Below are 25,508 nucleotides of genomic sequence, written 5' to 3'. Positions count from 1 at the left end.
TCGTTGTGTATACTAATATGGAATTGACTCAATTGAATAGTGGAGTATACAGTAGTTGTGCAGAAAAAGTATTAGATGTATGCAAATAAATGATTCTAAATCAAATGGTATGATAGAATGAAGTTACAGTTAAAGATATGATATGATATGATATGACATGCTTGTCCTCAGGTGGCTGAGGAGCTGGAGGTCAACAGTGAGGTTCTCACGGTTTCTGCCACTGATGGAGACCAGGGTGAGAATGCCATGGTAACCTTCAGCATTGTTGGGGGTGACGAGGACAGGAAGTTCTTTGTGGAGACAGACAAGGTGAACCGGCGTGGAGTCATTAGACTCAAGAAGAAGATTGACTTTGAGAAGCCCCATGAGAGAACTTTCAACTTGACGGTGAGGGCAGAAGATGCTGACTTCTTCAGTCTGGCGTATTGCCTGGTCCAAGTGGAAGACTCCAATGACCACGCCCCCGTCTTCTTCCCACAGTTTTATGAGGCACCGGCCATGTCTGAGGACGTCCCAGTTGGAACAATTGTCGCTCAGGTTTCAGCCGCTGATCTTGACTCTGGCCAAAATGGACGCTTTTCATATGGCATTTCAAAAGACTCTGACCCATACGGGCAGTTCCTCGTGGACCAGTCCGGATGGGTGGTAGTGGCCAATTCTCTGGACAGGGAAAGAGTGTCACAGCACAGAATCATGGTCCTGGCCACAGACACGGGCAGCCCATCCCTCACGGGCACTGCCATCGTCATGGTCAGCGTGTTAGATGTCAATGACAATGGGCCAGAGTTGGAGGTGCCGTACAGGCCCATCGTCTGGGAGAACAGTGCGGCACCGCAGGCCGTGCACATGAACGAAACCTCTGTTCTACTGCATGCTACTGACCGTGACACCTCGCCCAACGGCAGCCCCTTCTCCATCCGCCTCCTCATGCTGACCTCTGACGCCACCAACTTCAACCTGACCGACCTGCGTAACGGCAGCGCTGCTGTCACTGCCCTGCGTACCTTTGACCGTGAGCGGCAGAAGGAGTACCGCCTCCCTATTCTTATGATTGACAGCGGCAACCCTCCAATGAGCTCCACCAGTACACTGACGGTCGTCATTGGTGACAGGAATGACCACCCCCACTCTCCGGGTCACACCAGCTTCATTGTCTACAGCTACGATGGTAAATGATGGTTTTGTAGATGTTTTTGGCATGCTGGTTTTCAGATATATTCAATCTGTGGTGGACATTAATGAAGTACACTTGAGTATTGTACTTTACTTAAGTTAAAATATGTATACAGTATATCTGTATCTGTATTTTACTTATTATATGACTTTCACTCCACTACATGTCAAAGACTGATATTGTTCTTTTGAATCCACTGTGTTTCTAGGAAGGGAAAAGTTTAAGGACAAGTTCGGACTAAAATAACATATAGCCTTTTTTGTCCTACTTATATTGATCCCAAATGACTGGGCATGGGGTTTATTTCTCCTGTTGTCCAGTTTCCCCAGCAGCCCCCATAGCATAGAGTGGAGCCCATATAAGCATATCACTACTAATGCTATTTGTTGCGGTCAAAAGGTTTTTTTTTTTTTTTTTGTATTCATAAATCTGATATTAGTTGTCATTACACACACTCATGTCCTGGTTGTCCCACACGAGCCACCATCTGTGTGTGTGTGTGTGTGTGTGTGTGTGTGTGTGTGTGTGTGTTACTATATTTGGGATCAATATAGGAAAAAAATGCTATATGTTGTTTTAGCCCGGACTTGTCCTTTAAGCCCTATTTCGAATAGTGATAATTGCAAACTGTGAGATTGTAGATCTGCTCTTTTCACTATTATCGATCTTGTTGTACTTTTAAAAGGATTTTTTTTAAATAATGTACTTTTGAATTCTTAAATATTGTATATTTAAAAGCAAGTACTCTAGTACTTGAATTCAAATTTGACTGAGCAATATTTGAAAAACCATTTCAAGTTTGAATAGTTTTGAATTTGTATTCTAGCACAAGATATTTTCCAATGGGGGGTCCGGTCCACGGCCATATCATTTTGGAGGTCCTTGGCACGAAAACCTTTGATAAGCACTGATTTAGAAGGCATTTGTAGAATCAGCCTCCGGTCTTAACGGGTTAAGAAGCTGCTTGCCAGTATTGCCACACATGACTGCTTACAGTCCCTTGCAGCAGCCCCCACATCACTTATTTAGTGTTATATACCATCTGTCAGCTTTTCATAATTTGCTGGAAAAACTGAGGTTCTCTGTAATGTATTTTTAGTGGATCCCTTCTTGGGGGCTTGTTCCAGATGAAAGTACATTAACCCCTAATGCGAATTCATCACGTACCTCAACAACATGCCATGAAGCAAACAATTAAATCAAGTCCCAGGTTTGACGGGCACATAAACAGGAGCCATGTTTTAGAAAGCTGTCGATTTCACAGCTAACGAGATTACAGCATTCTGTTATTTGTTTTTCTTGGAGGGAAATTGAATGCTACTGCTAACATTCATTGCATCCCCCGCTGTGCCTTCAAACCGTGCCCATAAGTGCTAATGACACCTTATCTTCTTAAAGACGCGCTCCTCTGTCTTTCTTCTCTCTCTCCCCTGGCCCAGACCCATTCAATTTCACCTCCATTTCTTTCTTCAGATGGTACCGTTGTGGGTCAGATGCTAATTCCTTTGCTTGTTGTTTCCATGTATTTATGTATTCCAACCCCTAGGTGTTCTCCCGACGACAGTGCTCGGACAAATTCAATCCCCAGACCTTGATGACTGGAGTGAAAAGGTTTACCACTTTGAAGGGAAATCCACAAGGTACGTTGATCTCCTCTGCCTAACACACACATAGTAGAGGTATGCAAAGAGAAAGTAGATGGACATATAGAAGTTTCTCAGTCAAAGAAATATAGAAAAGAAGAAGTAAAAGAAGGAGCAGAGAAATTGGAGAGAATGTGAACGTAAAGGGCAGCAGTAGAGTGGGAAAAGGAGAGAACAGAAAGGGATTTAAACATATGCTTCTCCTCTGGCCTCTGTACCATTCCATCATGGGCTAAATACTCTATGAATAGTGAATATTTATAAACTAAAACGACACCAATAGCCATATTTTTAAGACACAAGACATATTTATGATTTATCCGGTGGTGAGGTGTCTCTTGCAGAGTGCCACTAACTAGGAGAGCTGCAGAGACGCAAAACGCATGACCTATACAGTGAGCAAATTGAATGGAAATAAGGGAGCGAGAATGACAAAGAGGAAGTAAAAATGGGACAGAGACAATTTTAGTGTAGAGAAAGAGAGATTGAAAGAAAAGAAAAGAGGAAGGGACAGAATGAGGGATCTGACTTGTCGGGAGCAGCGTTATTAATACTTCATAATGAACGGTATTGAAAATTCCCAGTGAAGCGTGACACAGGGTGCTCGTTTTGTTTGATGAGGCGAGGCTTCACACAGACGCGTTGAAAGAGAACCTGATTGTGCTCCCTGGCACCTTCCGTTATAATGAGACACCTGTAATGGGGCCGGTGAGGATGCTGGGAGACGACAAGAGATGACGGAGAAGAAAGGGACCCATGGGAGGGAGAAAGAGACATTACCATACTGCCTCCCTGCTCCAGTCAGCAGATAGCAATTTGTTCACAGTATGGATCAGCGCATTCATATCCATATCACCAGATGAGGAGGTTGAAAGCCATTTGTTTTCTGTCACTAAAGTGCTGTGTTGCGTGTTTGCCACCAGTGTCTGGCAAATCATTAAAGTATTACATTAATACGATATCTGGCGAGAGGGGTGACATAACACAGACTCCCCACGGCAACACACATTCGATCGCAGCCGGAGATTGGCTTGATTCGCTTACGGTTAATTAACTGACTCGCCCTGACCTGTGAAGGTCGCAAGGCCACCCTTAACGAGGTTTAACATTTATGTGACTGTCATGGCACATTGTCAAACCTTGTTTGAACCTGGGCCAGAATGCTTGTGCTTTACTTTCGTGTCTCTGGCACAAGGTGAAGAAATGACTGTGGCTCTGTTTTAGAGAAATTCACTCTTAAAGCTGGGACTCATGCTTTGGTTACCCATTTATGCTTACGCACACACATAAACACACAGAAGTATATGGAGAGTGACAAAAAAAAAAAAAAGAGATCAGAGTAATACTACAGAGAAGGAGATTATGAAAGGCTTCAATGACCCAGAATGAAGCCACAAATACTGCGTCAGTCAGTACTATGACAACTGAATTTCCCTCGTGGGATCAATATAGGTCTATCTTTCTAATACAGCTTCAGTATAGCCTCAGGGACCGCAGGCGTTATGTTGTCAAAGCCTGGGCGAATGAGCCAGGAATAATAAAATTGTTGTTATTTTTCTGTTCTGTAAAGTGACTTTGAGTACCTTGAAAAGCGCTATATAAATTGTATATATTATTATTAATAATAATGTGGCATAGGAGTTGGAGTGAACCTTGTATTTTGCTAACCAATAACAGTGCAGTGGGTTGTCGCTCCAAATTTGGTGACCCACTGTGTACTACTGGGGAGGGGAGGGGAGGGCTCATAGGATAGGTTGGTGAACCAATAGGGAGCCAGCGTCCGTTTCCAGCGCTTCCAGAGTACTTTCAGGCTGGCGTCAGTAATACTCTCCCTGACATTGACCTTTGACACTGGAAAAATAGCAGGCAAGAAGACGATGCGATGGAAGGATGACGTGGTGATAATTCCAGAGGAGTGATTCTCACTCTCTTGGCATGCTCTGAACCATTGATTGAACTATAACCCAGACTGATGGACACATACATACAAGGGTGATGGATTGGTCCAGGATTTGGAATGGACAGAGGTGATAAAACAAAGCTAGGCTTTGCCACACGATTAGGGGCAAAGTGTCTGTCTTGGCTGATAGTATTGAGTGAAAATGACATGCTGCAATGCTACAGTATTGAGCTCATAGGGCCAACAGGGAATCCTATGATGTCATGCCTGGCATATAAGAATGGCTTGTGGAACATGTTTATTCCAGCTAAGAGCTGACACCTGTCCACCTTTATCCATCACGTCCTCGTGGAGTGTCCTTGAGCAAGACACTGAATCCCTAGCGTCTCACTGACCGCAAGCTGCCCTTGATAAAAGTCGATTTTATTTTGGAGTATGTTTCGTTTTCACAACGGAAGAAACAGGAGAAGGTGCGTGTGTGCGTGCGTGCGTGCGGGGGTTTGGGTAGCAGAGAGGTTTTATGTTGTAATGAAGTCATCAATATTGCATGTTTCCCCTGATAGCTCACCTTTTAAATGTGGGGATATTAGGTGTTAGGATGGATTAGGTGTGTGTGTGTGTGTGTGTGTGTGTGTGTGTGTGTGTGTGTGTGTGTGTGTGTGTGTGTGTGTGTGTTGAGGGGCCGCACACCACTGACCATTTTCACATGGTGGGCATTTGCTGTTTGTATGTATCCTACGATGTCAGAGTGCATTTATAATAGACAACAATCTAGAAAGGTTTTTTAATTCTGAAAAAGACTAAACATAGAGACATTAATGTTCTGTCACATACATGACTGGACACTGTATGCAGGCACTGTATGGGCCCAATTTAATTAAAAACTGTGTGTTATTTGTGGTTCTGAAACTTCGGCTGTAGTAGAATGAGTGGATTGAGAGGGCTGATTTGAAAGTTGAATTGCCAAGCCAAATTCTCACGATCCAGTCTACTTTCATCACCACTTGACAATCTCTCTCTCTCTCTCTCTCTCTCTCTCTCTCTCTCTCTCTCTCTCTCTCTCTCTCGGTCTAGGTTATTCAGTCTGAACCAGAACTCTGGTGAGCTCAGTGTCAGAGAGGGGACTCCACCAGGCTCCTACAGCCTGCAGGTCCGTGTGTCAGACAGGACCTGGCCTGACGTGACCTCCACTGCAGATGTTCTGGTGGCAGAGCTGCCTGAGGAGGCCCTTCAGAATGCTGCCTCCATACGCCTGTCCAGTGAGTCCCTTTTCTACCCCCTCATTATCATTGTTTCTATTTGATCCTTTTTATTCCCCTGCGTTAATATAAATAGAGTAAGAAGGTGTGGATGGGTCAACATCATGACAAGAAGCGGTACAGTAGCCATCGGTCATGTACAACATGAACGAGACTTTTCCACTGAACATGCTGGAGTCACACAGCCCTCATGAGCATACCTGACAAACTAACTGGATCAATATTTGCATAAAGATGGCAGCTGTCAAATATTGTCACTTTTGGGTCTTTCTCCGGACCCCCCCCCACCACACACACACGCGCACACACATACACTCCACGGACACGCACGCAAGCACATGTGCGCACGCACAAACACACACACACACACACACACACACACACACCACAAACATCTTTCCTTCCCACGCAAACACATGCACGTCTCAAGAGGTGATTCTGTCACTCAGTTGCCAAGGTAACCATACTTGACATTTATGTGATGTCACGTATGCCAGAGTGCCTTGGGGCCAGGCTTTTGTATCTCTGACATGTCCCCTGGGTGACCTGGGAAAAGTGGCGCTTGGCTGTCAGCTCCCTCAGGCGCTGGGCTCACAGGAGTCTCACACAACATCTGACTGGCTTCTCACTCATCCAGCTGGAGGCTTTGAGTTGTTCGACTACTGCTTTTAATTTTCCTTCTTTTCTCCTGTCCCTTCCTATCTTCCTTCCTGTGCTTTTCTCTTCTCTTTTTTCTCTCCTCAGCTTTTATTTTTTGTCTCCACCAGGCCGAAGGCATGTGGAGAGAGTATGTTTAGCACTCTGTCCGTCCTTATTTCCGTCCGTCCGGGTACGTCCGTCCGTCCACACACACTCCCTGGATGCCAATTTCCGAATTTCCATTTCCGAACACCATGAGGCTCACCATGAGGGCGAGCACTGGCACTTTGGAATGGGGGGTCAGATCAACATATGGAATGAATTCTGTACTGGCCATACATGGAGTGTGTTTTGAGTGTACAGGGTTTGATGAGGTCAGATCAATAGCCTATATGGAATGTCAGAACAGGTCAGCTCCATATATGGAGATCTAAGGGTGGCAGCGGAGGCAGTGTCTTGAGTGTACAGGATTTGATGAGGGCCCAGGTAGGGCTGGGTCTTCATTTTAGGGCCTGTTGAGAACTCTACTAATAACTTTGGGGCGGGCCCATCTAGAATTTGAAAGGACAGGTATCAGTCAAAAGGGAGACATCAAAGAGGAAGGACGGATGGAGTAGTATCAACAAATGGAATGTCAGAACAGGTCAGCTCCATATATGGAGATCTAAGGGTTTGAGGTCAGATATAGAGTTGCTGGCCGGCTCCATATATGCAGATCTAGGTGATGATCCAGTCTTCTCCATATATGGTGCCGTGACGTGTCACGAGGCGTGACAATATATGGAGACGTGACACGAGGCGTGACACAACGCACTGACCTACTGACTGACGGGAAATGCTGGTTTTCATAGTAAACACGACCTATCGTCGCAATTTTCTCCTACAGATTTTATCCATACATCACGCAAATCAGTACACGCAATTTCTATATTCATGTGATCACCACCCTTTTGACATTGCCCTATCTTTTATAGCGCCACCAGGAGGCACATTTTTGCAATTTTTTTTTTATATATATATATATGTGTTTACATTACTCCTACACATTTTCGTTCGTGACCTGATGGAGACCTGTGCATTTTTTCTAGTTTCTCTGTTATTCATGTTGTCGTCTCTACCGTTTTCTACCGTTTTCTATCGTTTTCTATGTTTTTAATCCTTCTCTTCTCCCATCATTATCATCACATCTGCCTCACATTCTGTCCCCCCTCCCCATCTCTCCATCCTCTCCTCCTTTTCCAGATCTTACTATGGAGGATTTCTTCAGCAGCGGAGGAGGTCAAGAGAGTCAGTTCTCACGGCTGGGTGCCGTGTTGGCTGAGGTCCTGCAAACTGATCCAGACAATGTCCAGGTGTTCTCTGTGGCAGACACTAACCGGCACGCTGAGCGGGAGCTCAGCGTGTGGTTTGCTGCTCACGGCTCACCGTACTACAGATCTGAGAAGCTTCAGGGCTATGTGGCGGCCAACAGAGCCAAGGTGACAAGACTTTTTTTCGTACTCTCTATTAAGGCCCGGCTTCCCTATTAGGACCATTTGATTATAGGAGATCATAGGACTATGTTTATTTATACTTGTTTTACACTTGTTCTGTAAAGTATACATACAGTAATGACAAGCATACTGTATACCAACCATCCCACATAGATGAATGATATCAGGTACCAAGATGATTAATGATAGATTGAATAGGCATGAATTAAACATCAAACTCATGCACCCACAATTGAGGATGCACTTAAAGAAACACTTGCACATGCACCATTTAACGCTCTGTCAGATATACACACACACATCCATGCATGCATGCTACTCAAGGTTAAATACAACACTTGTGCGTTTAAACCAGAATGAATCACCTGTAGTGTACTTCATTCTCAGACCCACACAAGCACACACTCATTCCATTCACACATACACTGCTCAAATATGGTTAAATATTTCAGATCCATTTAAGGGATGCAGCTGGTGACCTAACCCAGCTTTTATAAGAGGGCGAGAGAGGGAGGGAGTGGGACAACGCACCAGAATTAGTAGCATAGCCAGCATGAGCGTCTATCACCAAACACAGACACACAGACACACAGACAGACAGACAGACAGACAGACAGACAGGTCTATATCTGAGAGCCTTAATCAATTATTCACTGGTGTATAAATATGAGACTATTTTTTAACAGGCCGAACTGCCCAGAAGCAGTTGTTTAGATTTCCTGTCATCGACAGTTTACTGCCGGGTGGTTAGAAAAGCCAAGCTGGGGCTTTTTCTGTATAGGGTATAATTCCCTGTCAATGTTAGTCTATAGAATGTCTTTGTATGCAGTTTCTAATACTGTTTATCCTTGTCTTTTTTGTTTTGTTTTTTAATGTTCTCTGTAGTTTCTGATCATCTTGTGTTACACCCAAAAACAGTGCAACTCTGCAGTCCCGATTTCATAAACTTTATAAGCTTGCAAGTGCATATATTGCTAACCCATGTTGCTTCTGCTTTCTCTCTCTTCCTATGTGTCCACGACCCCTCTCCCACCCTCGCTCACCTCAACGTCAAACAGCTGGAGGCAGCTTTGGGCGTGTCCATCTCTCAGGTGGGTGTGGATGAGTGCCCTTACACCGACTGCAGCCAATCTGGTGGCTGCAGCAGTGTTGTCTCCTTTAGCCATGCCCCTGTAGCTCTGAACCCGGGGAACACATCCCTGGTGTCTGTGTCTGCATCTTCAGAGGCCCGCTGTGGCTGTGGCGCCAGGGAAAAGCCCCATCTCTCCTGCTCCTCCTACCCAGTGAACCCCTGCCTCAATGGGGGACACTGCCTAGATAGTGAGCTAGGATACAGGTAAGGATTTATTTATTTATTGTATCTTAAAAGCTGCCATCATCTATTCCATTCTATTCTAATCATATGCTGTAGAGACAACAACAACATTAAAGGGGAGAGACTATGTCATAATAAATATACCTTAGAGTTGTTGTGTGTAGAAATAATAAAGAAGTCCCCCCTTTCCTTTTAGCCTAGAACTGGAGGTCTAGAACCTGGGTTCATGTGATCAGTGACATCACAAAGATGTACTCTTTGCCTTGTAAAGTACATCTTCGTGATGTCACTGATCACATGACCCCAAGTTCATGATATGTGATACATATCATGTTCGGGGTCCTTGGCACGAAAGCATTTGAGAACTACTGAATTAGAAGGCATTTGTAGTCCGCCTCAGGTCTTAATGGATTAATCAATGTCACCTGTTATAGAAGTGTCTGCCTATAGCATTTGTTTAATGAATATAATATGGTATCTACAAATGTGTCTGTCTGTCTCTCTCTGTCCAGATGTAAGTGTCCTCCTATGTATGATGGTCCTGAGTGCCAGCAGACAAAGCACACCTTTGGTGGTCAGGGCTATGCCTGGTTCCCTCCCATCAGGCCTTGCTTCCAGAGCCACATCTCCCTGGAGTTCCTGGCTGAGTCAGCCAATGGGCTACTGCTATATGCTGGGCCGCTTGGCCCCGCCCACTCTGGGGAACAGGAAGACTTCATTGCTCTAGGTCAGCGGTTCCCCCTGTACCCCCTGCCACCTCCTGACCTAGCTGACGCACGCCCAGTCTGACCTAGCTGACGCACCCCCGCACGCCCAGTCTGACCTAGCTGACGCACCCCCGCACACCCAGTCTCGCATTTGGCCAAATTTGATATACTAGCCCTTACCCGTTGTGAGATATTTGCCCCCATCTTGTGGCCGTGGGGGGTACTGCGCCCGGGCGCATTGCCCATCGTGTGGTGATGTAAAAACAATATTTGTACAGTAAATATGACAGTTGCGTCTGTAAAAAGTAGCCTAGCTGGATTCTGGGAGCGTGCAGAATTTTTTTGGCATGGAGAGATGTGTGCTAATAGTGTGGCTCGGTCGGAGATAGACCACGGCTGTAAACGGCTGTAAACGGCTGTTTTTATTCACTAATAAATTCATTATTAATCATTAATGTGTCAAATGGAAAAAAGGGCTCCGTTACGCCCTCCATATAATTATGGTCCATGTCTGTGTGAAAAGTGGGAGTGATTCGTGCAGTCAATGATGAGATAACGCGCTGTCAGTGACATTCAGACATTCAGACAGACATTCAGACATTCGCTGAATTATAGTATGATGATATATATATATATATATATATATATATATATATATATATATATATATATATATACATACATACATACGTATACATTTCAAACCCCTGGGCTGCCTCATGGCAAACTTTGGAGAGCCATGTAACATGTGCTGTTCATTGAACATGATTTATCCAAAAATATCCGTAAGCCTCATTTATACTTGGTTGCGTGTTGGTGATGCATTGCTTACCACGCGTCACATTCATGACACATGGTTGGCTTGTACTAGATCTGCTATTTACTGAGCATGACACCAGCACGCAACTAAGTATATATGACATTTACATGACCATGAGAATATCTTTAGCATTGGTCGCACCAAACCTTGGCAGTGTATCCGAACCTCTGGTTAAAATTTCTCAGTGTATCGGTCACAATGTTTGAAAACAACCAAACAACACTGGGGCTGGGAGGTTAGTTGTATTTTAACACAAATATGTAATCGCAGAAAGACAAGAGCTTTTACGATTCTGTTATAGATTTGTTATTAATTAAATACACAAATTGCCCATTGTAATGGAAATTGCATAAAAACTGGTAATTTAATTCAGGATTACCATGGCAGCAAAATAGCCAGCATAAAGAAAGATGTTGTTTCACCATGGAATTTGTATTGGAAAGAATTAGAGAAGCCGGTCTCTCTTATGCCAATTCCCATTGGTCCTGGTCTAGACTTAAAGGATTAGACCAGACTTGGCCTTTGAAAAGGCCTTGCATAATGGGTTTGTTAGCTCCTCCTGGCATTAAGTTATGTCATTATTGAACACAATTCGTGTTCTGTGACTCCCTGGATAGGAAAATCGAAGATGGCTGCAGCATTGAACGCTTCGGAGCATTTTTCACTGAAGTGCTCAATAATGTGCCATTGAAGTTGATTGGGTCACGCACACACAAATACTCACTCCTAGGCACTTACTGTAGATGCACACAATCTCAAATGCACTGTACACTCACCTATTCAGAGACACACACACACACACACACACACACACACACACACTCACACACTCGGATAGGCCCTCAATGTACAGATGTACAGATTACACACAGATTTGCATACACATATAAAGAAATACACGCATGCATAGAAGTGTGTGCATGTATAGTTACTTACAGTATGCAGCGGGAAAGCTTTGAGGAGAACAGACAGACTTATCTCTCTCACTCACTCACACACACACACACACACACACACACACACACACACACTCTCTCTCTCTCGTGCACGTGTATGTGTGCAATTGGCTGAGTTTGGCTGAGTTGAGTCATAATGGGATATACCAGCTTACACAGCAATATAAGTCCGATGAGAGGCTCAGAGGGTTTTGTCTGGCCCAATAATAGAAGAACAGCTATAAGCCCAGTGTTTTAATGAAATGTATCACTGGTGTCAAATAAATCACTTACATTGTTTTTTTCTGGAGAGAAGAAAAGAATGCTTATTTTCTCATCAATGTATTTTAGAAAAGAGGTATGACAGCACAATTTTGGGGCGGCAAACATCAACTGGTAGAGCAAGAACAATGATTTTAGACTTGAGTGAAATATATACAGTATGTTCTACAAAAATGACCTATTTCATATTGAGAACACTAGTGCACTGCAGTTACCAAGCTCAAGTGAAAGTTAGTAAGAAGAATTGGATGTTTGATCTGGTTTGATCATTTACAGTAACACATTGAGCAGAACTTAATGTTCTCCCTCTTTTGTCAATGTTTTTCTTTTTGAAATTCATATATTTCTATTTATTTTTTCAATGAAGGTTTACTGAGCTGAGCATGCATACTCTTTTGCAGCAGCTGTGTTAATTAACATTCCTATGACTAACATACTGTGTACATTTCCACCTACAAGCTATACCCAGTATCACCACAATCTTCCAATATTGGCCGTTGGCCAGCTCTATAACGAAGGTTGCACTCAACTACACTCTCTTCGCGAGTCTCAACCGAACTTCTGTAACATTCGTAACAACAATTGTTCTGTAACAATATGGACTCTGTAACCATTAAGCTACTCTGCCGCCCAACCTAAATGATGGCTTTACAATTTCTCAGTGTATTTTTGAACGCCCATAGAGTTCTAGAGGTAACATTCTGACTTGAGAAAATCTCTTTGTGAACTATGCTGTTTCTGGTACTCCGATCCAGAGCTTAGGAACGGCGTTCCAGCCCTCAGTATTAACCACGGATCAGGAACACTCACCCTCCAGCTGCCACCAAAGGCCATCGTCACCGACCGCCGTTGGCACCGGCTGGACATAATCAGCAATGGGAAGGTAAGGGTTGGTTAATTCAGTTCAATGGAGTTGCAATGAATGCTATGCTGAAATGTGAAATATGTAAGATGTTGACCATGTGTTTGCGTCCTGTGTAGGCAGTTCAACTTATCCTGGACCAATGTGGGGGGGCAGTGGTCAACGAGCTTGAGGGGCTGGGACTGGATGTAGTGGAGATGGACCAGTCAGGCTGTAAGGCCTCAGGAGAGACACCTGGCCCTCACAGGTAGCAACACAACAAAATACATAGTATATAGATATTGACCAATACACTGATCTACGAGTTGTCAAGATGTTGAGACGCAAAGTGTTGTAAGCTTGCAGATCTGTTCATCTTTGACGAGTAATGCGGGGAGAGTTTGGTGAATACACTGTAGGAGCTAGTTACGCAACTATTCCGTGAACTGTCAAAGATCTCGGTTAATTTGCACCCAGATAAACTCCAGTGTCTCCTCGTCCATGTTTCAAATGGAGAATTCCTACATCGTGCTCGATAAGCACATGGTGGCACTTTAGCGTGTGGCAATTTATTATCCCTAGGGAAGATATGGCAGTCAGTCGGTCAATCAGTGCAAGATTATAACCCCCTCTCTGTCTTTATCATACCCCCAGACAGGAAAATAAAATGTGTATGTGATAAATACCCCCCCCATCCACACACAACACACACACACACACACACACACACACACACACACACACACACACACACGCACGCACACGCACGCACGCGCGCGCGCGCGCGCACACACAAACGCACACATGCACACTTCTTCACCACTAATGCTGGTGCATTTAATTTATAGTTCCTCTTCTCCATCTTCCAGGTATTTGAATGTGTACCAGCCCCTCCAGCTGGGAGGTGTGAAGGAGTCCTCCTCGCTCCGTCACTATGGAAGCTACACAGGCTGCATCCGGAACTTAGTGGTGGACAGTCAGGTACGAAAACTGTGTGTGTGTGTGTGTGTGTGTTGTTGTGTGTGTGTGTGATATTGTGTGTGTAGCAGTCAGGGGGGCAGTCAGACAGATATTTTGTGAAGCCACTGAGGAAATCGGGATTTCCTGAAAGTTCATATAATGGCCTGTTGTGGCGCTGTCATTGGACCCAGAAAAACCCATAGCCCCATAGAAGTCCATGTATTTGGGCCCAACTTCACCTAGACTGTATTACCTTAACACATTCTGTACAAAACACGTCTGGAAACGTCATAAGGATCAGAACCGAGTGGTACCTTAGACGTCTGTGGACGTCCTAGCGACGTCCAAACGACGCGGGGCGAGATAATAATATTCAGAATTATTCCTTCTTTTTTTTTTGGCATTTCGCTTTTCGCTTGCCGTATGCTAACGCTCTGTGCAAATATTAGCTTGTCATTGACTCCCATGTTAGCGCGGCGGAAAGAATGACTCGTATCTCCTCATCCAGGGCGCTCTCCGTGGTGATGAATGGATCGATATGCTGGCGCTGCATTTCTGCTCCTCATCCGTCTCTCCCGCAAAATATGAACGCTTTTTGGAGTTTATATAAATATAGTAAGATGATCGGGGATTATGAGCTCATTTTGTCAAGTCAATTTTTTTAAGAAAGTGTTTCCGGTTCATGGCTTTCAGAGTAAAAGCGATCACTACTCTGGCGACTACTCTGGCACCCCGGAGCGTCTATTTTGATGCACTTCCTGTACTAGATGTGTTAATAAACATGGTCATGAATACTTTCTGCTTCCAGTCACTAGTTTAAAGTCTCATTTCTAATGTCATAATATTCTTTTTGGAAAATTATGGTCCCATTTATTAAAATAATTACCATAACGTCACGTATGTTCTGTGGGGCGTGGCTACCGTTACAGTCTATGATCGGGATTCCCCTCCCACTCGAGTCAAAATAAAAACCAACGGAGAAGAAGGGGGGAAGTCCCGCCTCGTTGTCTGGGCCAGCCAATGGCCAGCTGGGCCAAAACGGATCTAGAAAGATGGCGACTTACAATAACAAGGACTGACAGGCTTCATTTTACGTTCATGATAGACCCGGAGAACGCTTTGTCCATATTTTTTACAGTCTATGGTAGCGTCAGACAGATGGTTGGTTTTAGTGCCACGGACAAAATAGCAATTTCAAAGTCTGAAATAAGAAATAAATAAAGAGAACATCCATGCAATGACAGTTGAGTTGACCAAAGTTTGTCTGGGGCAAGCGGTGGACCAGCCTGCATGGGGGCCAGCTACTGATGTCTCGTTACGGTGGACCAGCCTGCACGGGGGCCAGCTACTGATGTCTCGTTACGGTGGACCAGCCTGCATGGGGGCCAGCTACTGATGTCTCGTTACGGTGGACCAGCCTGCATGGGGGCCAGCTACTGATCTGGCCGCTGGACCAAATTGAACCAAAATTGTATATTCTCTGAGTTGCAGACCCGTAACTTCTCAAGGACCCCACTTGGAGAACCACTCAACCACTCACTATGTGAATATTTTGATGCAAAATATTCGGTTCGTTTATTTTGATGCAAAATATAGTTAAATGTTAACATGTGCAGGATAGTAGATATCAGGTAGAGTCCACAGCATTGCTAACCTGTCTCTGTCTCTTTCTTCTAGGTGTATGATCTGGCCTCTCCAGGGGAGAATGTGGACAGCTCCCCTGGATGTGGGCTGACAGATGGGGTGTGTGTGACGACAGCAGGACCTTCCTGTGGGGTCCATGGTACCTGCTTGGGTGAGTGGGGCTCCTTCAGCTGTGACTGTCACCCTGGCTACACTGGACACAAGTGTGACAAAGGTGAGTGGACTGGGGGCGGGATGGCATCTGTGTGTGTGTGTGTGTGTGTGTGTGTGTGTGTGTGTGTGTGTGCGTGCACGCGTGTGTCCTTTTGCGACTTTAAGACATCCAAAACACAATTATACAGTTTGTGGACTTTTATAATGCAACTGCTTTTTGCGTGCTTTTGCGAGTGTGCACACATCTATTTTTGTGTCAGATAGCAAATCATACTATAATTCTAACAATGTCTGAATGAATGTCTGAATGAATGTCAGAAGCACCGCCTTATCTCATCATTGCCTGCACCAATCACTCCCACTTTACACACAGGCATGGACCATAATTATATGGAGGTCTTAACGGAGCCCTTTTTTCGATTTGACACATTAATGATTAATAATGAATTTATTAGTGAATTAGAAATGCGAAAACGCACCCAGGGCAGCCGTTTATCCGTGGTCTATCTCCGACCGAGCCACACTATTAGCACACATCTCTCCATGCACGCTCCCAGAATCCGGCTAGGCTACATTTTACCGACGCAACTGTCATATTTACTGTACAAATATTGTTTTTACATCACCACACGATCCCACGGGCAATGCGCCCGGGCGCAGTACTCCCCGCAGCCACAAGGGGGGGGGGGCAAATATCTCACAACGGGTAAGGGCTAGTAAATGTAATTTTAAAGAGTTAAAGTGTAGACAGTGTGCGTGTACAATCTTGTCCTGTTTGATGGACTGTTTTACCACTCTTCCTGTCAATTGGGAAAAATTAAACATGTTAACTAAGCTTTGCTGAATACAGGGTGAATGGTAGATCGAGTGTCAAAGTGAGTGACAAAGTGAATCTAATGTTGTTTAAAGACCTTTAATGCAATCAGAAGTCCAGAAAGTAGCTTTTTGCGTTCCCGCATAACTTCCGGGTATGATGATGTCACACGCATACCCTCTATTGTGTGTCTTGCCATCCTTTGGTCATCTCCAGTCGTGTTACGTACTACTGCCCTCACCCGAGGCAGCACGGTGACCGTGTGACATTTACAGATTATAATATAGATTTATTTATTTTGTGGTTAAGTGATTAAACTATCCCTGGTTCCCTCACAGCTGTTCCAGAATGGTCCTTTGACATGGACAGTATGCTACGCTTCCAGCTCAGAGGAGGAAGCAATCCTCGACGCACACATGCACAGCTCCTGCTCCGCACCCGAGGCTCCTCTGGTACCCTGCTCTCCATGACATCCCGGGAAGCCAATGAGTACATCGTCCTGGAGGTCTGTCACAGTCATAATAATCGAAAATCGAAACAATCAAAGTTGAAATGTAAATTTAGTGCATAATGTAAATAATACTGTACAGACATCTTATTGATTTGAAGGCATGCTATACCATGACGAACAACAGGGAAATTATTTGACTACACTTTTAATATAGTCACTGTAAACCTTTTTCCTGTTTAAATGATCTGTTTCACAATCATGCACACCTCTCTTTCACTCCTCTGGTCTCTGTGTTACTTCCTAAACCAGGGTTTCCCAAACACTGGGTTGGGACTTATTTTGGGGGTTATATGTCTGATAAAATTAATATAAAATTTCTAAATATTGAATCAAGCAACTTAAAAATTGTCTGGGGTACACACAAATGCCTGGATAGACATTTAGATGTTAACAATACCCCAGAAGTGTTTTAAAGTGGTCTCAAGCTGAAAAGTATTGTGACCCACTGTTCTATCCTCCTTCCCTGCCCCTCAGATCATGGAGGGACATCTGACGGTGCGTGCCAACCTGGGTGATGGCACTCATACCCTGCACCTACCTAGCCAGAGGCTTGACAATGGCCAGTGGGTGCAGGTCAGCCTTTATCGTCACGACAACCTATTCATGTTGCGTCTAGAACGAGGCGGCGGCTCGCGAGAGGTCAAAGCCTGGCTGGGGAACAGGAGGGAGATCGTGGTGCACCCCACTAGTGTGATGGTCGGCAATGGACCCGATACTGTGGCCAATGCTGACTTCCAGGGTAAGATCAGAATCTGTCTGCTGTGTATCTGGTTAGATGTTGCATATTGTTTGATTAGATTGGTTGGTACACCTTATTAACCCATTAAGAACTGAGGCCGATTCTACAAATGTCTTCTAAAAAACATACTGTATTAGTATGTTGCTATATCAATGGTGCTCAAACTTTTCCATATCAACGACCCCCAAATTGATGATGTAATTGGCCGTCAACCGCCTATCTCAAAATATTTTGTTCCAGGGACCCCCAGAAGCAAAGGATTGCTTTAAAAAAATATATATAACTATTCAAAATGTTCTGAATTTTCTAAAATCGAAGATCTATAAGCTCATAGTGCATGCAGCACAAAGTGACGAGGTGAAGTTTGAAATAATGGTTAAAGTGGTTCAAATCTAAAATGATGCTTTCCCGGTTTTAATAGGTTAACCCTGCAGGGGAGATTTACCCAGCTGATGGCTGGTCAGACTGTTATATTATGATGAGTTATTATGATGAGTTATATTATGAGGACCTGTTAGGGGTTAAGTGTCTTGCTGAAGGACAACACATAGAGTGCCTTTAGCACATTCTTATTACCAGACGGCCTCTTTACCCACTAAGCGACGGCCACCCTGATATTTAGTATATTGGTCTTATTTAATGGATGTTTGGATCTAAGCCATACCTGCCAACCTCAGACCATCATATAAAACGATAAACCAATAAAAGACATCTTTAATAATAACCACTAATTACTTAAAAGTGACTATCTCTTTATTTATTAATTCAAATTATGACTGCATATTAGTGTGGTGTGTGAGGGGGGTATATGGGCCATTGACACATGAGTGGACCACACACAAAGGATGAAATCCCCAAAAAGCAGGAGAAAAGCAGGAGAAATGGGGGCGAAGGAGTCATGAGGAGAAATGGTGTTTGCAGCTATCCTCCAGGGAGAAATCTAGGTTTTCATGTTCTGGGTCTTCGTGTCAGTTTGATCTGGTTTAAAGGACGTCTTTATGGTTATAAACTTGATTTTCACATATTTTGTCTCCTTCTGTCTCTTCTCTTTTCTTTGTTGCCTCTTGTCCATTGTTCACTCTTTCAAATTATCTTCTTTTCCTGCCTCTGTCTTACCTCTGTATCTGTCTGTATTTAGGTTTTTCTCAATTGTCCTTTCTCTGACTAAGTCTGCCCCCTAGCAGCCAACTCGGGTACTAATTCATCTGAAGAGACCATTGAGGGAAAGTTTGTGGGAAAATAAAATTGTTTCAAATGGCTTACAGAATCCAAAATAGTCACTTGAAATATCTTATATATGTATGGTAAAACTTACGGGAAATGATTTAAAGCAGTGGTAACCAACCTTTTCAAGCCCAAGAGCCCATTTTATTCCCAATTGTAAGCCAAGATCTACCACTAAAACGTGTTAGGATAAAACACGTGTTTTTTTGCTATTTCTGACAGGCTCAATGCATGTGCACACATCCACACAAAGACTAAAGCTTAAATTAGAATAAATACTTATAGTAATACTTATCAATGTCAAATAATATTAAGACAAATTAGAAATAATTAGTATTAGAAATATTTTGTTTCTCATTTCAATGAATATTCACATTGGCAGATGTTCAAATGACATAGGCATAACATGACCATATATATTTGCACAGATATTGGTGACATACTCTCAGGGTCAGCCCACCTTTAATGAGACTGCTGTGACTGCACTTTATCTGCAAGCGTTTTGAAATCTGGTTCATATTTAGTGATTGCCAGTCTGAGGGTGTCATTAAAATTCCTTCTCTTTAGCTCTGACCTGCAGGTGACAGTCACTTACTAATCCAATAATCTCCATTTAAATATCTGAAGTTAATGCAAACACATCCTGCATTTTATCGGACAGCAGTTCAATGACAGTAGGCTCAGTAAAGAGGAAAGGGTTTGATACAAAAGCAGCTACTTGACTCATGCGTTGTACTTCAACAAGTTTTCATATTTCATATTTATCATATTTTTTGCTCTATGTGTTCGTGTGTACAGAATTCAAACTGTAGCATTGATTATTGTCACGGACAGAAGTCATTCTTTCCCTTTGCATATGCCCTGGAGTGCACTCGCCTATTAGTTTGCATTGCAGACTGGTATATTCAGAACGCGCCCTTAATTAAAAACCAAATGCAGCTGTGTATGTGGCTCTCAGCGTGCGGTGTCCCACTATTGACTGGCTGAAGTCTGTTTGAACTGCGCTGTGTCAGAGAAGTAACAGATAAAAGCCGCAAACGTTACCCCCAAACGATACCCCCCCTCACCTCTGTGCTGGAAATATAACGTCTGGGTTTCCGAGGCTACATCCATGCTGACGCAATGACTGTCCTGTTTCTGGCTAAGCTTTACGCGCAGGGCACATGAACCTCTCCGTCTCCAGTCAGTGCTGGTTGTTGTTTATTTGCATGGCTCAGAAAATGAGTAACAAACTAAAATGAGAACGTTATCGAGTTGTTGGAGGAGGAGGAGGAGAATAATAATGTTATATTTCTTATTGTGTCCTCGGGCCGCTGTGCTGCGCTGCTGCTGCGCTGCTGCTGCGCTGCTGCTGCGCTGCTGCTGCGCTGCTGCTGCGCTGCTGCGCTGCTGCTGCGCTGCTGCTGCGCTGCTGCTGCGCTGTGTGCCAATCACATCATCATCTTTTCATTTTGACATGATTCACATGAAATAATAATCTCAAAGAGTAGGATATAAAGGCAGCCTGAAAGGCAAGCATTTGCATTCCAATGGGTCTGACACTTCGCGATCGACTTGAAAGGTTCCCGCGAGCTACTGGTAGCTCGCGAACCCCTGGTTGGTTACCCCTGATTTAAAGGGAGAGCCTATAATCATCAGTATTTAAGTAAAGATCTATCTCTAAAATTGATGTTGAAATCAAATGCAATAGTAGGCCTTCTGAAACCTAGCTGATATTATTTATAAGCTAGGGTATTATATTATAAACTTTTCATTGTCATGCTTTTTTATTTATTGGGTGTTATCTTTGATCATTTTTAACTGACCTTTTTCACAGCAGCCATTTTGACATGAAATAGTAAACACAGTTGTTACCAATGACACTAAATAAGGTGCATGCTGTCTCACTGGAAAGGCTCTGCTACACTAAATGCAACAGAACCTTAATTAGTACCATTTATAAAACCTGTGTTTTTTACCCTACTATTTAATTTCATTGTGCCATGAAAAAGGTTCTATTGTGTATTAGTTTTAAACTTGCATTTGTGGTGTTGTCCTAAACTAAGTTTAACCCATGTCCTCTTCCACAGGCTGCCTGCGAGATGTGCGTCTCAACGGCCACACCCTGCCTCTGGATGGCCAGAGTACAGAGTTTGCCACCGTGTTGGAGAGGCAGGGTGTGGTCCCTGGGTGCTCCTCAGATGCCTGCAGCGTCAAGCCCTGCCACAGCCCACTCTTCTGTGTTGATCTGTGGAGGAAACACCAGTGCAGGTGGGGAGACTGCAAAGACACATGCCTGTACATGGAACATATCTACATTAAATTTATGTTCTTTAAAAAACACTAACCTCTACTTCAGCATTAAGCACATTATAAAGGACTGTCCAAACCAAGCAGTAGGCTATAAATGTAAACATATCGTTTTACCATACAAGTGGTAAACACCACAACTGTGAACGACATAGTTCTACTGCTTGTTGTGGATGACCATTAAGTCTGTTCTCCGGTAGGTGCCCTGGGAGCCAGGTGACGGTGACAGACGATGTGACGGGCCTGCAGCACTGTGTTCCCTCGCCGTGTAAACACACGTCCTGCCGGAACCAGGGCGCGTGCCAGGCTCTGTCCCCCGATAGCTTCCGCTGCCGTTGCCAGGAAGGGTTCAGAGGTCAACGCTGTGAGCTGGGACAAGTCAAAGGCCACCGCCTAGCAGCTCTCAGCCCGAGCTCAATCCTGGCAATCAGCATGTGTCTGCTGGTCTTCTTCGGTAAGTGGAGGAAGTGGAAGAAGGGGTCATTGTCTGCACTGAAATCCTCAGTATTACATCATTTAACTCTTGATAGTGTAACCAAATGGGCCTTATTTGTACATTCTGACGTGAGGAGATCAGAGGAGGACAGCTTTCAATCAAAAAGAAATACAATTGTTTGTGAGAGGTCCATCTCTTCTCGTGGAGCACTGACGTAAGGAATAAAGAACAAGGACTTCTTTACACTGAGTTTTGAAAACGTACGTTGTCTTACATCCTCTTCAGTGGTACAAACTTGGAAATATCCTCCTTTGGTTTTGAACCACAGCCCATCTGTTAACATAGCATCGGTTTATCATCCTTTTGCACTTTATACCGACTTTTACCCACAATAATTGTGTGTGTGCATGTGTGTGTTGCAGCTGTATTGGTAGCAGTGACAGTGTGGAACCAGAAAGGCAGTCGTAATAAGTTTAGGAAGAGGGGTGTTTACCACATCCCTGCTGAGCACGAGAGCTGGGAGGATATCAGAGAAAACATCCTCAACTACAATGAGGAGGGTGGCGGTGAGCAGGACCAGGTACACGCACGCACGCACGCATGCACGCACGCATGCACATTGCACAGTCACACACACACACACACACACACACACACACACACACACACACACACACACACACACACACACACACACACACACACACACACACACACACACACACAGAGTGGTGGAAGAAGTACAACATGTAAGTAAATGTCCTGCATACAAACTCTGACGTCAAAATACAAAAAGTATTTCGATGAGCGAGCTAAAGCGAGCGAGTCGCTGTGCCGAGCTTTGCGAAGTCCGCTTTGAGCGCCGTCCAAGTTATGTCCCGATAGGCACAGAATCGTAAATCATATATTCCCTGAAAGTCATATACTACCAGTCCAGTTTAATGTAAAATCTGATCTTTAGTTTTCAAAATTATATAAGCAACACATTATACAATAGAAATCACACCCATGTGAAGTGAGGGGCGCTCTTATCAACATTGAGGAGCCAATAAGAGACCACTATTTTTACCCTGACATACATACCCAACCGACTCGATCGCATTGCACCGACTACAGTACCTTTTACTCACCCAAGATATCATCAATAGCCAATAAGGGCATATTATGGTATCATTCTTTCAACGAATACAACGACTCAAACTTAATACTTAAAGGTATGTTTTATGTGTAAGTCTCTATTAATCTAACTCTAATATATTATAGTCTAACTCATGTTGCTATGATTAGATGATGTAATGATGATGTAAAACAAACAGTGTCAAAACAAACATTAAATTTGAGTTTGTGTTAGGGAGTGGGACAAGATGATGTAAATCATTGGTTGAGAAACACTAGACGGATTGAATCTGTTTCCTCAAGACACATTTTAATTATAAGTGTAAACAGCCTATGGCATTAATTGTGCATGCATACATGAATCACATATACACAGACAAATTCACATAAACTTTTGTAAAATTGCATTGATGTCAACCCAGGCAGCAATGTTAACTCAAGCCTAAAATGGCAATCTTCAAGTTGTGTCCCCAGAATGAACATTTAGAACAGTAAACACTAGGTGGTGCTGTTATTCCTAGTGTCTATCATCCACACAAACTTTTATACTAACCATTTTCCATTTTGTATGACAAGAATAGGCTTAAATGTAACTGTATGTGAATCCCCCTCTTGTTCAGAATGCGTATGACATCACAGAGCTGAAGCGTCCCCTGTGCTCCAGCCTGTCCCAGTCATCATCCTGCACCACAGCTCCTCTCATCAAGTCCTCCCAGGGCTCCCAGGAGGAGGTTCACCCGGCCGGCTCATCTTGCAGCAGTTCAGGCGCGCCGTACCTCAGCATCCCCCACCACCACCACCATCATCAACACCACCACCATCACCATCACCACACTGCAAACGGCAGCTGCACTAGTGACGCTGCCTATGCTTACGACGCCAACAGAACCAGCTACACTAACCACGGTGTACACACGAGTGTTGACGTCAAGGTGAATGACACCGGCTGCGTGGACGTCCCACCGGCGGGATCGCAGTCCCACGTTGACTTCAAGAGCTACGTGGCACGCATCATCTGGGAGGCAGACACCGACAGCGACATGTTTCCGCAGGATGCCTACCACGTCTGGTGCGTGGAAGGTTCCGGGTCGTCGGTGGGCAGCCTCAGCTCACTCGGGTCGGTCTCATCCTGCCGAAACGCTACGGGGCCGGAACAAGTTGAGTACGATGAGGAGGGTTTCGGCTATGACAGGCTGTCTAGCTGGGGTCCCAAATTCCAGACACTGAGTGAGATGTATGACCGGCCCCAGTTGGCCCTCACATACAGGGACGCTGTTAGCTACATGCAAAGGAGCCATAGCCAGGACCCCCTCCCCCATCCGCATTAGGGCCCCATGGAAATCTACGTACAGCCAACCCTACAATGTCTCTGTCCACTAAACACAGCCCTGTAAATGGGTAGCATTATTAGCACTACCAGCGTACAGTATATGGGCCCATCCCATCGTGTATGGTGTCACGGGATTGTCAACCACCAAATGGAATATGTATGCATGTTGTACCTTTGTCTGCTGATGATGTGATCAGACACAGACAGACAGACAGACAGACCTGGAGTAAGCAAAGGAAGTTCAGTATTTGTCTTATGCAAGGACTGGAAGAGAGGAGACGAAGAATAACTAGGAGAAATTATGATGAAATTTAGGCACATCTTAGGCACATGAACCCTAGCGTCCCTATTCTGGGGCGAACATTCGGCAAAAATAGCAGATATGCAAACTCACAACCCGTTGCAAAGCGATTGGTTGTGATCTTGTAGATCTTTGATATTTGGTGTAGAGGGGGAAAAGGAGGGGGCCTACTTAGACCCCTGTGGGACTCCGGTCAACTGAGTATCAGTATACTAAGTAAAGTGGTCTACACTGAGTATACAGTATGTTATGGGTCATTGATATGGGAGGGAAAAAGCACACACAGACAGACGATGGGTTCCAGTATAGTAGCGGGTTTGTCAAGAGGGTTCACAAATATGTCATACTGATCTGAATTTATTTATTGGCTTTTATTCCTCTCTTTAAAAGCTGTTCCATGTACTGTATTTATTTAGTTTTTTACATTCCTTTTGAGCCAGCTTTTTTTGAGCCAGCTTTTACACAGTGGAAATTGTTCCTCAGTGTGACAATGTGAGTTTGAACATACCTGGTCAAAGTAGGTATACAGACTCTGGTTGTTTTATATATCTTTAGTTAGTAATGTGCTTCAAGATACACTGTTTGTAACACCTGTCTTTTATTTTATTTACGAAGACAACAGAGAATTAATTAGCCAATTTGAAAATGTTCACTACCATAGACTGTATAGTAGGCTGCTCGAAAAACCACTTGTTCAAATTGGTGCCACAAAAGGTTCAAATTCAGATCTTCTGTCATTGTGTAAATGCACAGATCTACAAACCAAAACTCATGAAATGACTCTTGAGGGTGCGGTCACACCAAACATTAATTCTGCCTATTAGGGCCCATTCTGCCAATGCTTATCAATGGGAACCGATTTTTTTTTTACAGAAATCCGAAAACAAACTAATTGAAAAGCATTGGCAGAATCCACCCACAAAGATACATTTCCCTTAGTCTTTTTTATCAGTTCCTCATCATTGTCAGTTTCTCTATTAACT

At 44.0% G+C, this 25,508-nt stretch overlaps 1 protein-coding gene across 1 annotated transcript in view; it reads left to right on the top strand.

Moving 5' to 3' along the window:
• LOC308318631 (neural-cadherin) overlaps positions 1 to 24,222 on the top strand; it is a gene marked incomplete at both ends in the record, with an annotated part of 165,392 nt that extends 141,170 nt beyond the window's left edge. The window contains 16 exons of the mRNA XM_080768256.1: positions 172 to 1,168; positions 2,721 to 2,814; positions 5,792 to 5,976; positions 7,858 to 8,093; positions 9,167 to 9,444; positions 9,936 to 10,150; positions 12,923 to 13,050; positions 13,149 to 13,276; positions 13,878 to 13,989; positions 15,646 to 15,826; positions 16,918 to 17,084; positions 17,565 to 17,829; positions 21,123 to 21,303; positions 21,543 to 21,796; positions 22,201 to 22,358; positions 23,515 to 24,222. Of these exons, the coding sequence (XP_080624382.1) occupies positions 172 to 1,168; positions 2,721 to 2,814; positions 5,792 to 5,976; positions 7,858 to 8,093; positions 9,167 to 9,444; positions 9,936 to 10,150; positions 12,923 to 13,050; positions 13,149 to 13,276; positions 13,878 to 13,989; positions 15,646 to 15,826; positions 16,918 to 17,084; positions 17,565 to 17,829; positions 21,123 to 21,303; positions 21,543 to 21,796; positions 22,201 to 22,358; positions 23,515 to 24,222 (4,287 nt within the window). The remainder of the gene's footprint in view (positions 1 to 171; positions 1,169 to 2,720; positions 2,815 to 5,791; positions 5,977 to 7,857; positions 8,094 to 9,166; positions 9,445 to 9,935; positions 10,151 to 12,922; positions 13,051 to 13,148; positions 13,277 to 13,877; positions 13,990 to 15,645; positions 15,827 to 16,917; positions 17,085 to 17,564; positions 17,830 to 21,122; positions 21,304 to 21,542; positions 21,797 to 22,200; positions 22,359 to 23,514) is intronic.
• Positions 24,223 to 25,508: the final 1,286 nt, after the last annotated feature.

Source organism: Protomyctophum bolini (genome assembly GCF_963924005.1).
Source record: "Protomyctophum bolini genome assembly, chromosome: 7".
Lineage (NCBI taxonomy): Eukaryota > Metazoa > Chordata > Actinopteri > Myctophiformes > Myctophidae > Protomyctophum > Protomyctophum bolini.
Note: the sequence above shows the minus strand (reverse complement) of the source record. Positions and strands in the feature narration are given on the sequence as shown.